We start from the raw sequence: 16,480 nt of genomic DNA, 5'->3' as shown, positions 1-16,480 counted from the left end.
GATCATCCAAGCCCATCAACTGCCTGGAAACGTAAACTTATGAACCTGACATATTATCATAAGTTACGTAAAATATTCATATCTCTATTTGTAACTGCCACGATCACTGTTTATCTCTTTTAATTAAATTTCATCATTATTTTTATTTCATTGTAAACAAATCGTTAATTGTTTTTCATTTATAGTAACTAGTAAATTCTGGGGCCTCATTCTACATATATCTTTATGCATAGTCGAGTAGCTCTTTACTCACTTGAGACCATGACATTTTGGAGGGGACACATATAAAGAATTGAATTTATTTAGTTACTTATATCTATTTCATCTAACTTTAAAGTTTAAATTGTAAAACTCTTAATTGCCCCACTTGATCATATTTTAATTGAACTCCCTATTTACAGGATTAATTTTTTTTTCTTTTTCATTTCTTCATTTAAATGGAATAGCAATTTATCCATTCATTCTTTCATTCAAATTGAATAGCATTTTATTGATTCATTCCTTCATCCATTTATTCATTTATAAATCATTCATTCATTCATTGTTCATTCATTTATTTATTCATTCATTCATTCATTCGTTTATTCACTCATTTATCCAATCATTCATACATTTATTCCTCCCTTCATTCTTTCATTCATACATTATCCATTCATTCATTCATTTATTCACTCAGTTTTTCATTCATTCATTCATTCCTTGTCCACTTTGTTATTATATCACTCATTTCATTTTGTTGTTTGCCTCATTCATGAATTGTTTTCAATATGTTTACATTCCATAACGATTCATTCACCTATCATCCAATCACTCAGTGTTGTGAACACATTTTGTAACTATTGTAAATCTTACGATATTTTATTGTTTTGTATTTCAGACATCACTGTTAAACACTCTTCAATGCCTAATTACAATTGTTGAACAACCATTGAACAAGAGAGAGGTCCCAGCCACGAACTGAGTTGGTAAATATATCCTTCATTAGGGTAGAATCGGGTAAGTTCGCCGACGGGGAAATTCGCCGCGACCCTCCACCCCCAAGAAATAATGCTTGGTGAACATTTATCCTTACACCCCTCACGTTGGAATAGTCCATATTCAGAAGACAAGATGTGAATGTACGTATTGCTTCAGTTTGAAGGAAGCAAATGAGAAATCTTTAAGAGTTATAGCACTTCAAAATGACATGTAGTAATCAAGATGCTGTGACATCCTTGACTTTTTTATTGTAACGGCAACCCTACACTAACGTTCCCCTAGTTTGTGCAGTTGAATGTGAAGGCCCTGGTCACAAAATCAATGTTGTATTGACTTTGTGGTCATCCATATCCATTTTATTTTCATTATCAGTGTATATTATCATCAGAAAAATATTTCTAAAAATTTTAATACAATATTTCAAAAATCTATAATTTCGGGTAAATTCACCGGTACTCTCGGGTAAATTCGCCGCACATCACTATCATCATACTATAATTATTCCAAAGACGATTTTAGTGTGCAATAGACGCTGTGAGTTAGCACTAAAATATAACTAAGTTAAGAAAAGTAAATAATAAATATGTAAGTGGGTTTAATAACCACAAATCCGTCGACTCGGGTATGGATGGGCAGCAGGCTATGATCTTGTGATTGGCATTGTAATGTATCCACAGGAAGGGACTTTACACATACATCATCACACTCGATTCAAGTGCCAATAAATATGTGTTAATATTGTAGTATTGGATAATGTAGAGAGATTTGAGGACAAGAAGAGTTTAAGAAATGGAAATTGTTCCTCATATTGTCTTGTAGGAAGAAAAACTAAGTACAAAATCTTGCGGCGAAGTTACCCGCCAGTGGCGGCGAAGTTCCCCGACGTGCGGCGAATGTACCCGACAACAGTGGCAGTTTTAAAAGGACTTTTGTGAATAAAATACAATATAAATCTACGTTAACACTTCAAAAAAAAATATTTGATTGGCCAGGTAAACTTATTGTCAGTGTTTGGGTTGCCCAATTGGCAAATTGGCCTCCCACGGCAGGCCAGAAGTGGGACAGTGAAAAAACGGCGAAATTACCCGATTTTACCCTATTCTCTTTTACATGAGTTGGGCATCACATAGTAACTATAGACATCGTGATTTGTTTTGCATAGTGATTTGTTTTAAATACATTTTTGGCATACTACTGTTACCGAAAACCACTTATATATTATGTTCTGAAAAGTGAGTCTTTAAAAACTAAATAATAATAAAAGGAGTCTACTAGCCGTCGTGTTATATTAAGTGATAGATAACTTGGGATTATTTTGGCATCCTATTATTGTTATCACACTCTAGTATATTAGCGTCATTGCGAATAATTGTACACAAACTAACGACGAGTCACACACATTGGTGATACATTTTTCGTAGTAACATAGTTTAGAGTACACGCGATTGACACATTGTTATGGACTCAAGTCATAACTCCGCATTGTATTGACACATTGCTTTATAAGATATAACGATAAAAGGCATCAAATTCAACATACATAATAAGTTGAAATAAGAGAGAGAGATTTCTAAAAATAGAACAGTTCATTCCAGTAAGTGTAAATAAATAAAACAGTCAGTAACAGTATCCTGTCAATATATATATATATAAAACATCGTAACTAATTTATTGCAAAAATGGAAGCATATAAAAGATACTTAAGTCTCGCAAAGGACTTAGAAATACCCCAGGAAAGAATATTTTCATGGTGCGAAGAGAAAATAAAAGAAGAAAAAGAAAAAAGAATTCGTAGAGAAGAAAATGAAGAAAGAATTCGTAGAGAAGAAAAAGAACACGAAGAAAGAATTCGTAGAGAAGAAAATGAAGAAAGAATTCGTAGAGAAGAAAAAGAACACGAAGAAAGAATACGTAGAGAAGAACGAGAAGAAAGAGTCCAAGAAAGGGAACTAAAAAGACAAATAGCTTTAGCAGAAGAAGAAACCAAAAGGACCCAAATGATGCTGGAAATTGAAAAAACAAAAACCGGTCATGAAAGAAAACATAATAATAGTGATGAATTTTTCGTGAAACTTCCACGCATGCCAACATACGATGAACGCTCAGACTGTCTAGAATCCTTCTTACACCGATTCGAAGTTCAGGCTAAAGGTTATCGTTGGCCAGAAAGCAAATGGGCCACAGCCTTGATTAACTGCTTATCTGGAGAACCGCTAAAAGTTTTCTATACCTTAACAACTGAAGATGCAGATGACTATGGAAAAATTAAAGACGCTCTACTAAAAAGATTTAGATTAACGGAAGATGGTTACCAGGAAAGGTTTCACACTGCAAAACCGGAAAGTGGAGAAGACTTTAATACATTCGTGAACCGAATTACTCAATTTCTAAATCGGTGGCTTGAGTTGGCAAACGTAAAACAAGACGACTTTGCAGGCCTTTACTATCTCACGCTGAAGAATCGAATCTATCAAGCTTGCAACCCAGATTTAGTCGCATTCTTTAAAGAGAGAAAGCCAGAAAACTTGGACAAATTAAAAATCTACGCAGAAAACTTTAACAGCGCACATCCATTGACACCCCTTAGCAGAACATTGAAGGAACCATACTACGCTGCCGCTGCTCAGAGTCCATGTACACCTAATGTTCAAAACTCAAATAGAACGAGCCGATCAATCACTCGGAACACGCAAGTGAAACAAGATGATCATAGTAACAAACCATGGAACAAACAGCTCAATAGAGACCATAGCCGATCCTATCAAAACAAAACAAGAAATAGCACTGACAATAATACTGAGTATAAGAAAACCAACAAACCTATAATTAAATGTCAATATTGTGGAATGAAAGGCCACACAGCAGACAAATGTTACAAAATCGTGGGATATCCAAAAGAAACTGCAAATGCATCACTCCAAACAAGTGTAAACAATCAGACACGAGTAATGTCAGGAGAAAATATAAATGTGTATTGCGTGAAAGGTATGTCACTTTTAACACAAACTCACAAATCAGGATCGCTATTTTTTTGTGAAGGCAAAGCTAATGGAACTGATTGCAAAATATTGAGAGACACAGGATGCAGTACAGTAGGAATAAAAGCATCTTTGATCAATGACGAAGACAAAACTGGAAAAACGGTACAATGCATCACATTCAGTGGCACAGTCGAAACCTTTGAAACAGCTAACGTGTACATAGAAACCCCATACTATACAGGAATAGTGGAATGCTGTATACTTCCCAACCCCGTCGCTGATGTTATTGTTGGCAATATAAAAGGTCTTAAAGACAACCCAACAGATGTAAAAGAATGGTCATTAACCCAAGAAACAGCTTGTCTAGCAGAAACAAGAAAGATGACTAAGACAACAGAGAAGCCAATGACTATTTCTCTAGAACCACAACAATTTGACAGGAACAGGTTCATTGAAGAACAGAAAAAGGACCCGACTTTAACATCATATTTCAATATCGCAAACAAAGGGACGAAATCAAAAGCTATATACATCATTGAAAAAGATATTCTGTTCAGGTTACATAGGAAAAGAAACAAAATAGCTAAACAACTGGTCACGCCGAGTATTTACAGAAACAAAATCCTTGGAATAGCGCACGATTCAATAACTTCTGGACATCTTGGGAGCTCTTCCACATTGAAGAGAATATCCGAGAATTTCACATGGCCTGGAATTACTAAAGACGTCCGAGAATATGTGAAATCTTGTGACACATGCCAAAGAAGAGTCGCAAAAGGCAGAATACCGAGATTGCCATTAGAGACAACCCCAGTTATTGAAAAAGTTTTTCAAAAAGTTGCAATTGACATTATAGGCCCTTTAACAAAATCAGATAGAAACCATACACACATACTAACACTAGTCGATTACGCAACCAGGTGGCCAGAAGCGATAGCATTGAAATCAACTACATCGGATCACATAGCTGAAGCATTGATGACAATTTTTACTAGAATAGGCATACCAAATGAGATACTGTCGGACAATGGACCCCAATTTACATCACATATGATGCATGAAACCATGAAACTCATGGGAATCCAACACTCATTCACAACTCCCTACCACCCCCAAGCAAATGGTCTTTGTGAAAGATTTAATGGCACTCTAAAGAATATGTTAAGAAAAGTGTCAGCAGAAAAACCAGATGATTGGGACAGATACTTACCAGCAATCCTATTTGCATATAGAGAAATACCCCAAGAATCTACAGGCTACTCCCCATTTGAGTTGATGTATGGACGATCACCTCGCGGCCCGATCAATATAGTAGCCGACATTTGTAAAGGGAATGAGGAGGACAATAACGAAATTATGTTTGCTTACGAATATGTAAGAAACCTGAAAGACAGAATAGAGGACACGTGTAAGCTAGCACAGGAATCCGTCACTAAAAAAGCAGAGAAATACAAGGAATACTCTGATCGCAAAAGCAAATCAAGAAAATTTGAGATTGGTGACAAAGTACTAATACTCTTACCCGATGACTCGAGTAAACTTTTAGCTACATGGAAAGGACCATTCAAAATAACAGCAGTAAAATCTAATGTTAATTACGAGATTAAAATTAACAACACAACAAAGACATTCCATGCAAATATGCTAAAAGGATATTTTGATAGAGACACAGTGTCGCACCCTATGTTTACTAATATCGAAGCTTCAAATGCAGGATTAATCATACCGTTGGTCATGGGACACAGACACCCGAGATAGAAAAACAAACAAAAATCGCACAATTGCAACCACCTAAGACAAAAAAAGAAGTACGCAAAGTACTTGGGCTCCTAAATTTTTTACAGGAAATACATTTACAACTTCGCGCACATCGCGACACCGCTAACAAATCTGACAAAGAATGGGTCACCGAACAAAATTGTTTGGACAGAAGTGTGTCAGAATAGCTTTAACCAATTAAAGGCATTACTCTGTTCAGAACCAATTCTTAAATTACCCGACATATCAAAAGAATCTGTTGTAAGAACTGACGCGTCTGATAAGGGCATCGCAGGTGTACTATTACAGGAGCATGAGGGAACTCTAATGCCTTGCTTATATGCAAGCAGAAAATTATTGGACAGAGAATCACGATACTCTGTAATAGAGCGTGAAGGACTGGCCATCGTCTTTGCTTTTAAGACATTCAGCAGATATCTACTGCTAAAAGAGTTTGTGGTCGAAACGGACCATAAACCACTCACGTACATAAGAAATAACAAAATGAATAATAGTAGAGTACTAAGGTGGAGTCTATTTTTGCAAAATTACACTTTCAGTATCTCTCACATACCAGGCTGTGAAAATATTCACGCCGACCTACTTTCTCGATTAGTATAAACACGTGAGAAGGGTATAACTTAACCTCCCATGCATACTGTTAGTTACCTCGCAAACTATGCCAAATCAGAACGCACAATTTCGATAATTTTATTTGTAAACATGATGACCCAACTTAATGTAACATTGAGTATTGTTTGGATATATATACCATACCCATTCATGATTTGGGAAATCTTCTCTTTATCTATTATTGTCATGAATTTTCACTCATTTATGATTAATAATTAAAATGTCAATATTCCATTTACATTTTCATTCATTTCATTCAGTAAATTACCTTCATATCATCGACTTAAATCATGCTTCATTGCCATCACTATTGTTTATCACAATGATTTGTAATCACATTGCCATCATGTTGTTCATCACAATTATTTGTAATCACAATCTTTCATTGTTATTGTCACCCATTCATATACCTACGTTAATATAAACATTTCCATGTCTAGTTAATAAATAATTTAATTGTAGCACAAATCATAACAATGGATTAATGCTAGAGTATCATGATAGTAAATTTACTTCCGTTTGTAAAATCTATCTTTCCCATAATGGTTAAAGAGTATATTTTAAACGTGGGTGGGGGGTGTCACAGTAAAGGTTGTTCACAATTATCTTATTAAATTTTATTTTATTAAGAACTGAATTCATCTCACTCCAGTTATATTTCGGTAGGCTTAGATAAACTTTACCTTCTAATATTAGATCGTCTTTCCTTTTATAGCCTTCCCTCGAATTAATTTCTAATTAGTGAATACTTTTCGTTCTACATTCTGTCACGTAGCCACTTATAAAAGCTGATAGGTCTAACATTTGACACTCACTTTCTCTCCACAATCTATGCCGGACGGCCAGTCGCTCTATTCCTATATATATACTGGAAGATTTTTATCTTTTGGGACTTTGTAGATATTATATCTACACCATTAAGACGCCGGAGCTTTTAACTTTGATTGTATAATCTTCAAGGATCAAACCCAAGCCCGCTGTCAAAGGACTACACAATAACTTCTTACCAATTGCCTGGAAGTGGAATTTTACGAGTCCAATCCTGTTATCAGAGGAATAGATCATCCAAGCCCATCAACTGCCTGGAAACGTAAACTTATGAACCTGACATATTATCATAAGTTACGTAAAATATTCATATCTCTATTTGTAACTGCCACGATCACTGTTTATCTCTTTTAATTAAATTTCATCATTATTTTTATTTCATTGTAAACAAATCGTTAATTGTTTTTCATTTATAGTAACTAGTAAATTCTGGGGCCTCATTCTACATATATCTTTATGCATAGTCGAGTAGCTCTTTACTCACTTGAGACCATGACACACATCATCTCATTCATCTGTGGTGTTTCATTCAAACTGTTTTGTTGATAAAAGGGAAACCCGAAACGTTCATTTGATCTGTTTTTGTAATTAGATTGAAGCTTACATTCAACTTCACATTATTATTTATTTCTTCGAGCTTCGAGCAGCAACATTTACATTAATTACCGTCAACTGGGGCTACTTAGGCCACCCGGGGTAACTTAGGCCACTTACTGAAAACAAGATTGCTTATTTTAAAAGATAAATTACATGTAGCTTTTATCTTTTAAATAATTAGAACCAAATAGATCTAATAAGCACTCATGAATTTCACTTTTTAAAAAGCAACTTTTTTTTATTCTACTAAGTGGCCTAAGTAACCCCGGATGGCCTAAGTAACCCCGGATGGCTTAAGTAGCCCTGGATGGCCTAAGTAACCCCGGTTGACGGTACTCTGTAAAAAAAAGAAGGAAAAACACGTTTAACTTCTCTTTTTCTCCTTTTCAGGTCGATGCCAACGATCAGTGTGTACTATGTATGTGCATGCATAGGAAAAACACGATTAACTTCTCTTTTTCTCCTTTTCAGGTCGATGCCAACGATCAGTGTGTACTATGTATGTGCATGCATAGGAAAAACACGTTTAACTTCTCTTTTTCCCCTTTTCAGGTCGATGCTAACGATCAGTGTGTACTATGTATGTGCATGCATAGGAAAAACACGATTAACTTCTCTTTTTCTCCTTTTCAGGTCGATGCCAACGATCAGTGTGTACTATGTATGTGCATGCATAGGAAAAACACGATTAACTTCTCTTTTTCTCCTTTTCAGGTCGATGCCAACGATCAGTGTGTACTATGTATGTGCATGCATAGGAAAAACACGTTTAACTTCTCTTTTTCTCCTTTTCAGGTCGATGCCAACGATCAGTGTGTACTATGTATGTGCATGCATAGGAAAAACACGATTAACTTCTCTTTTTCTCCTTTTCAGGTCGATGCCAACGATCAGTGTGTACTATGTATGTGCATGCATAGGAAAAACACGATTAACTTCTCTTTTTCTCCTTTTCAGGTCGATGCCAACGATCAGTGTGTACTATGTATGTGCATGCATAGGAAAAACACGTTTAACTTCTCTTTTTCTCCTTTTCAGGTCGATGCCAACGATCAGTGTGTACTATGTATGTGCATGCATAGGAAAAACACGATTAACTTCTCTTTTTCTCCTTTTCAGGTCGATGCCAACGATCAGTGTGTACTATGTATGTGCATGCATAGGAAAAACACGATTAACTTCTCTTTTTCTCCTTTTCAGGTCGATGCCAACGATCAGTGTGTACTATGTATGTGCATGCATTCCATCTTCACCAGGGATAAATTGTCAGGTAGGTGACCAGGAAAAACAAAAAAAGCTTTGACTGTCGGATTAGCAGAGCTTCAAAAACTTCTCAAGACTTCAAAACTAACAAGAATCTTCCATTTTAACTCACTCAACCCTAACACCGACTATATCCGTAGTTTACCCGGGGTTAATTTTACCCCATGCCTATTTATTACATTTTAATGAGACAAATTATAGGCGTCGTTTCAAAGCTATTGTTTTTTGTTGTTTTTTTTTATATGTTACTAGTAGTTGAATAAAACTATCTTATGTACATGCTCAATTTCAATACATTTTTTTCCAATTTTGAAAAGTAGCAAAAATCTCTAGGATTGAGTGAGTTAATCGCATGTAAGATTCTTGAACTTTTGCGTTGGAAATTTCGAACAAGTGTCCAATGCCACTACGCAATTGTTGAAGAATATTATTTATAATAATATATTATTATATACCTCTCATGACTTCACTTATAGTATTTCTGATCAAAATGTATTCTGTTTTGTTTTGTTTTTGCAATGATTAGCTCTAGGAATTTAACGATTTGACATAAAGAATTGGATTCAATAGTCTGATGTCACGTCGCCCAGCAACGGCGGCCATCGTGGTTCTCAACAAAGAAAATGGGTACTTTTTATTCTTCATGCTGGCTAGAACTTTTCATATGTCTTGTGATCAGAATGTGTAAAAGTCAAAACATGATCAGACGATCAGATTTATAATGTTTTTTTTCTTCCTCTGGATACGCTTTTATGCTCGTCGGAGAAATATTTCATAAGGGCGTCCGCCATTGTTCTGATAGTTTAGAGCCAGTGTTACTAAGTTACCATGCGTCATTAGGAAGGAAGTGACGTTACGACTATTGAAGAGTATTTCGAACAAGTTTCCAATGCCACTGCGCAATGGGAGCGATCTTTATTCATGTTTTCGTCCAACCAAGTCATCAATCACATGATTTGTTGCTGTCCAACGATTGGATATTTATTCAGAAATGAAAACACGCGGCTTTGTTTATGAAAGTTGTAAACATACCCATGAGTCGAGCTGAACAAAATGACATATCGCGATGTTAGATTTTTCAAAAATTGTGAACACTTTTCACTATGTGGGTCACTTTGAGTACATATTCCAATGTGACCAATGACCTCGAGCACATGGAAATGTAATAAAGATATAGCCCATTGTTGAAGAATCTTATTAATAATATACTATTATACCCCTCTAATGACCTCACTTATATTATTTCTGATCAAATTGTATTCTTTTTTTTTCAATGATTAGCTCTAGGAATTTAACGATTTGACATAAAGAATTATCATTGTTATCGGGTTCGAGCCTCGCGCTCGGCGCATAGTTGAGTCCTTAGAAAAAGCTCTTTACTCATATTCTCTCACCGTAAAAGGCCGTTAACAGCGTTGTCTTTGTCCGAAAAATTGTAATATCGTTAACAGGCGTCATGTCCGGCCTACACGTTAAATGTTGCTGTTGACCAGAGACCCCTTGTAAAGCGCTTTGAGCACATTTAATGGATATTGCGCTATATAAAGCTTAATTTTAAAAAAAAAATTTTTAGTGGATATTGCGCGATATAAAAGTTCTTTCTTGTTATCTCTTCCTTCATTGGTTAGACTCTTGGGACCACCACCACAACTACAACAACGACAACCACAACGACTACAACAACAACACAGCCTCCCTACCAAGGCTTCGCTTTGATAAGTAAGTCACAGCACACACTCGAGAAAGTCAGATTTCGTGTTTTTGTTTTTAAGGGTTTTACGGCGCTTGCAACACATTTAGGTCATATCAGCGCCAATTAAAAGGAAGAAAATTGAATAGTGAAAAGATTCTGGATGTACGATAAAAAAGGACTAGAGGAAAAAAGTAAGACAACGGGGATAGGTTCAAATCGAGAACAGATGTAGATTCCAAGAGCAGACTATCAGTGTACTTAGTTTGAGATCACCTAAATGTCTCACCCATACACCAGCACAAGATCCTACTAAGAGGAATACACTCAAATGCTTACATTATACATTCAAAATAAACATAATAATACATAACAGAGAGATGATTTACAAGGAAAAACATCTCCCATTTGACTGTTTCCCTCCCAGCTAAGCACTACGGCCAGGGCCAGGGCAAAATCTCATTCCAAGAAAAAGACAGAAAGCAAATTGGAAAACATATAGGGGGATAGAAGACACAGTAAGTGCCACCCTGCCCACTATGGGAGGCCAGGAACCCCACCCAGTCAGATTTCATGGCAAACATTATTCACTACGTATTTCATTTTGACCCACCGTCTCGGTGCGGTATTAGTATTATGTCGGAATGAACCAGATACGGAAAGTTGACTTGTTCTAAATTATGACATTTGACTCGAGTCAATAAGCGCTTAGAGTCTGGTGTCTCGGAGTTATAGCGCAATATAAGTTTTCAGTATTATTATTATTATCAATACGCCGCATTGAGACGAATAAATGTTGTTTCTCCAACTTTCTTCTTCTTCTTTCTCTCTCTTCAGATTCAGAGCCATTCGGCCCATGGAGCCGGAGTTTATCCCGGTTTCTATAGCGTGAAACCAACAATAGCAATTGCTTGCTATCCTTTTCATAGGTCGCTATTCTATCGCAAAGTACTTTCCACCGAATCTTACTGATTCAGCTACCCATTCACTTCTGGGTGGACAGGGAGGGTCAGAAAACAATCTCGACGCACCCGGGATCGATCTCGATCTCAATGTGAAATTGAATGTAAGCTTCAATTGAATTACGAAAACAGAATGGACGTTTCGGGTTTCCCCTTTATCAACAAACAGGATGAATGAAACACTACAGATGAATGAGATAAAGTGGTAGTGGCGTTGTTAAGATGATACATCTTTCATTCATCCTGTTTGTTGATAAAGGGGAAACCCGAAATGTCAATTCTATCTGTTTTCGTAATTAAATTGAAGCTTACATTCAATTTCGCATTCTTATTTATGATTTCTGAAGTAGGAATTCTCAATATGAAAATAATTTACCGCTTCAATTTAGACTGACCTAACACCAATAGTATATGTTACACAGTGAATGACATCATCAGTGGGATGGTGAAAAGGTTTGAACTGAGATATTGCCAAGTTTAGTTAGAAGGTCAATTTTTATAAAAGAATGAGTTCTGAATAATCAAATCAAACCTTTTTGTACATCTTCTGGAAATAACAAACTAGTTTCACTTCTAAATATTTTTTACAGCTAGTCAAGTTGAAAAAGTATGAAATTTGAGAAAAGTTGCTAGATACCTTTCCCATACATCTGACCATAACTTCATGAAAAATCACCCGATTTACTTCAAATAAAGATTAAAATGCTCTGAGGAGCAAATTCTTTCAGAAAATGCAAAAAAATGCAAATCCAAAATTTTCATCTCCGACTGATTATGTCATGCACTGACACATATGTGTAAGTTTTTGAAATAATGAATGAGAAAGACTATTATTTTGCATGTCATTGAGATTTATCGTTTTTACATTATCACATGAATTAAAATTATACCATAAACAACAACAAATCATATCATAAACAACAACAAATCATATCAATATCAACAAAAATATAAAATCAAACAAATTAAAAAAGGAAAGAAATTAATTAAGTTGTCAAAATAATTTACACATTTAAAAAAATAAGTATATGGATCCCTCATTTTGACGGAAATACAAAGACAATCCAATAATAATAATAACAATAAAAACAATGATGATAATGCCATTATCGCGTTTACAATTCAGTCTCTAGCATAATATTTCGTATATGATGACGTCAGATAACAATTTCATTATCAATGTGCGTTATCAGTTCAGAATAAAAATTAATATTAAAAATATATATGTACGTCTATTTTTCTGTACAGGTCCAACTCAAATTGGCTTGACCAAGGATGCAGACGGGGATTGCTACATAGGGAGTGCATACACACCGACTGAAACAAGCAGCATATTCCATTGTTCTATTCTCTGCGTCCCTGTACAAAACTGTGTTGGCATAAACATCTGGGCATCGAATTCCAGGTGTGATTTAATTTTGGATACGTCCTCCAGCCTTTCTTTGGGTTCATCCAGTGGATGCCAGTTTTGGAGGGTAGAATGGAAGGCTTGAAAGAGACACTTTATACAAAGACATGTTTTGTTTGTTGTTTTGTTTTTAAGGGCTTTACGGCGCTTGCAACATATTTAGGTTATATCAGCTCCAGTAAAAAGGAAGAAAATGGGGCAGTAAAAAGTTCTAGAATTACAATTAAAGCACCCAATAAAAAGTAAGACAAAGGGGAACTGGGAACAAATAGGGATCAGATGTAGATTCCAAGAGCATACCACCAATGTACTTAGTTTGAGATCACCTAAAAGTCCCATCCGGACACAAGCACAAGATCCAACAAAGAGGAATACACTCAAATGCTTACATTATACATTCAAAATAAATATAATAATACATAACAGAGAGATGATTTACAAGGGAAACAATATCATCTCCCAAAACAATAACTATGCATTTGACTGTTTCCCTCCCAGCCAGGGCCAGGACAAAACCAAGTTATCTCATTCCAAGACAAAGACGGAGAGCATGTTGGAAAACAGATATAAGGGGATAGAAGACACAGTATGCACACCCCCCCCCCCCTGCCCACTATGGGAGGTCAGGAACCCCACCCAGGAGGTCAGGAACCTGACCCAGAAAAAACATGTTTTAGCCAGAGGTCTGACTCCCAACCAGACAGTGCTGTATGAGCAGCCCACTGCTGGTGTGTGTTTGTTTGTTTTTGTTTTTAAGGGTTTTACGGTACTTGTAACACATTAAGGTCATATCAGCGCCAGTAAAAAGGAAGAAAATGGGATAGTAAAAAGTTCTAGAATTACAATTAAAGCACCCAAAAGTTCTAGAATTACAATTAAAGCACCCAAGAAAAGGTAATACAAAGGGGAATTGGTTCAAATAAGAAACAGGTGTAGATTCCAAGAGCACAATATCAAAGAAGGTACTTAGTTTGAGATCACTAAAAGTCTCATCCACAAACAAGCACAGGTCCTCACTCAGAGAGATACACTCAAATGTTTTACAAATCATATATAATATAAAGAAAACATAATACAGGGCATGACAGAGAGATGATTTACAAGGGAAAAAAAATATCATCTCCCAAAACTAACTATACATTTGACTGTTTCCCTCTCAGCCAGGGCATCTGGCCAGGACCAGGACAAAACCAAGTAATCTCATTCCAAGACAAAGCAAGTTGGAAAACAGATATAGGGGGATAGAAGACACAATAAGTTTTTGTTTGTTTGTTGCTTTAGGTCTCTTCCAACACAATTGAGGTTATATGAGAGACCGCTGAAACAAAAAAACAAGCAATATAACAAAAATAGTACAAATGTAAATCAAAATCATAACCTAAAGATATCATAAGCTAAATTATAAATAACCAAGAACAAACAGGCAGAAGATTTAGAGAAAAAAAATATCCCCTGTCAAAAATACAATCACAAACCAAAGAAGCAGGATAGGCTAGTAAAGAGAAGAAGAAACGACATCACTATCGGATCGTACACCCATGTGAACATCATAGGTATATGATTCAAGGGTGATGCTCCCATCCAACCACCCCTAGAAGACACAGTAAGTACCTCCCTGCCCACTATGGTGCATCAAAACTTACTTACTTACTTATCCGAACCAGTGACCACCTGAGCTCTAGCCCTTCGGTCTTGTGCCATGACGTAGAAGTTAGACGTCTTTTGTAGTTGTTCCGGGTGACTATAAAGTGTGTTACTGATGCTTGGATTTGGTGGAAGGAATGTGTGTGCATCAAAGCCAATTCTTCCCCAAACCATTTAATGCACAGATAGTGACAAGTGAGTGACAATGATCACAAATCATATATCTCAGTCCTATTATTGCGTCACAAACACCATGTAAATGGAAATTTGGTTTCAGTCGGCATGAAAGGATAATAAACTCACTCAACTCTAGCCTTCTATCTTTGTGCTGTCCACTCACTCTCCCAACAGAATTTTTGTACTTTTCAAATTTGGAAAAAAAATATACTCAGTGACTCAATAGAAAATGAAATTGACATGTACATAGTTTTATTCAACTATGATGATGATGATGATGTTGTTGATGCCGGTTTGTTTGTTTGTTTGTTTTTTGTTTTTTTTCCCCGATGACAACTATGTTACTAGTGTGCATCTGTGTGAGTGTGTCTATGTCAATATTGTATTGTTATAAATGTGTAACCAAATGACAAATTGCCACTTTTTTGAGAATAATAAAGATTTATTATTATTATTAAAAATTAAAAACAGTAAATGATATAAATAAAATTTACAGTACAGAAGACTTCACCATGACTTGATTCAAATTTACTGATTGATATATAAGATTGATATTATAGATTCATCACATTTCTCACTTTCTCTATTGTAACTTTTACAAGAGGAGATAGATTCAAACTTTACTTACCAAGATGTAATGCTCATGTTGGACAGTAAACTTTCGTGCTTTGTATTATTCACTTGTGGAAGGAATAACATTAAATTCGAATCCAAGAATTCCTGTTCTCTGGATCGTTTTAAGATTTTGATTGACCGAGAGTTGTATTATTGAGCTTTAGAGCTTTTATATAGCGCAATATCCACTAAATGTGCTCAAAACGCTTTACAAGGGGTCCCTGGTCAACAGCAAAATTTAACATGTAGGACGGGACATGACGCCTATTATACGATATTACAATTTTTTGGACAAAGACAACGCTGTTAACGGCCAGGTACTCATATTACACCTGAGTACGGTGAGAGAAAGAGAGTAAAGAGTCTTTTCCAAGGACTCAACTATGCGCTGAGCGTGAGGCTCGAACCCAGGACCTTCCGATCCAAAAGCGAGTGTCATACCACTAGACCACATAGCCGCACATTATAATTATTATTATTATATTATCTATGACCAGTAATAATTATTACTCACCTAGTGGTTTAATCATTTGTTGATGATATAATGGATATTGGTATTCTTTATTTAAAGGATGCAATCTTCGTCTAATTGTTTTGTTTTGTTTTTGAGGGTTTTACGGCGCTTGCAACACATTAAGGTCATATCAGCGCCAGTAAAAAGGAAGAAATGGGATAGTAAAAAGTTATAGAAGACAAAGAGGAGAATTTGTTCAAATAGGAAACAGATGTAGATTCCAAGAGCACACCATCAAAGTACTTAGTTTGAGATCACCTAAAAGTCTCATCCAGACACAAGCACAGGTCCCCACTAAGAGGAAAACACTCAAATGTTAACAAATCAAATATAACATGTAAATAAAACATAATACAGTACATAACAGAGAGATGATTTACAAGGAAAAAAATATCATCTCCCAAGGCAATAACTATACATTCGACTGTTTCC

At 35.8% G+C, this 16,480-nt stretch overlaps 1 protein-coding gene across 1 annotated transcript in view; it reads left to right on the top strand.

Moving 5' to 3' along the window:
* The window catches only part of LOC144967046 (uncharacterized), a 35,973-nt gene extending 20,551 nt beyond the window's left edge, over positions 1 to 15,422 (top strand). The window contains exons 4-6 of the mRNA XM_078903816.1: positions 8,976 to 9,045; positions 10,667 to 10,757; positions 12,939 to 15,422. Coding sequence (XP_078759942.1) covers positions 8,976 to 9,045; positions 10,667 to 10,757; positions 12,939 to 13,183 — 406 coding nt within the window. The 3' untranslated portion in view covers positions 13,184 to 15,422. The remainder of the gene's footprint in view (positions 1 to 8,975; positions 9,046 to 10,666; positions 10,758 to 12,938) is intronic.
* Positions 15,423 to 16,480: the final 1,058 nt, after the last annotated feature.

This window comes from Berghia stephanieae, chromosome 3 (genome assembly GCF_034508935.2).
Source record: "Berghia stephanieae isolate SIO BIC M18660-M18661 chromosome 3, UCSD_Bste_1.3, whole genome shotgun sequence".
Classification (NCBI taxonomy): Eukaryota; Metazoa; Mollusca; class Gastropoda; order Nudibranchia; family Aeolidiidae; genus Berghia; species Berghia stephanieae.
This window is presented reverse-complemented; position numbering and strand designations above follow the sequence as displayed.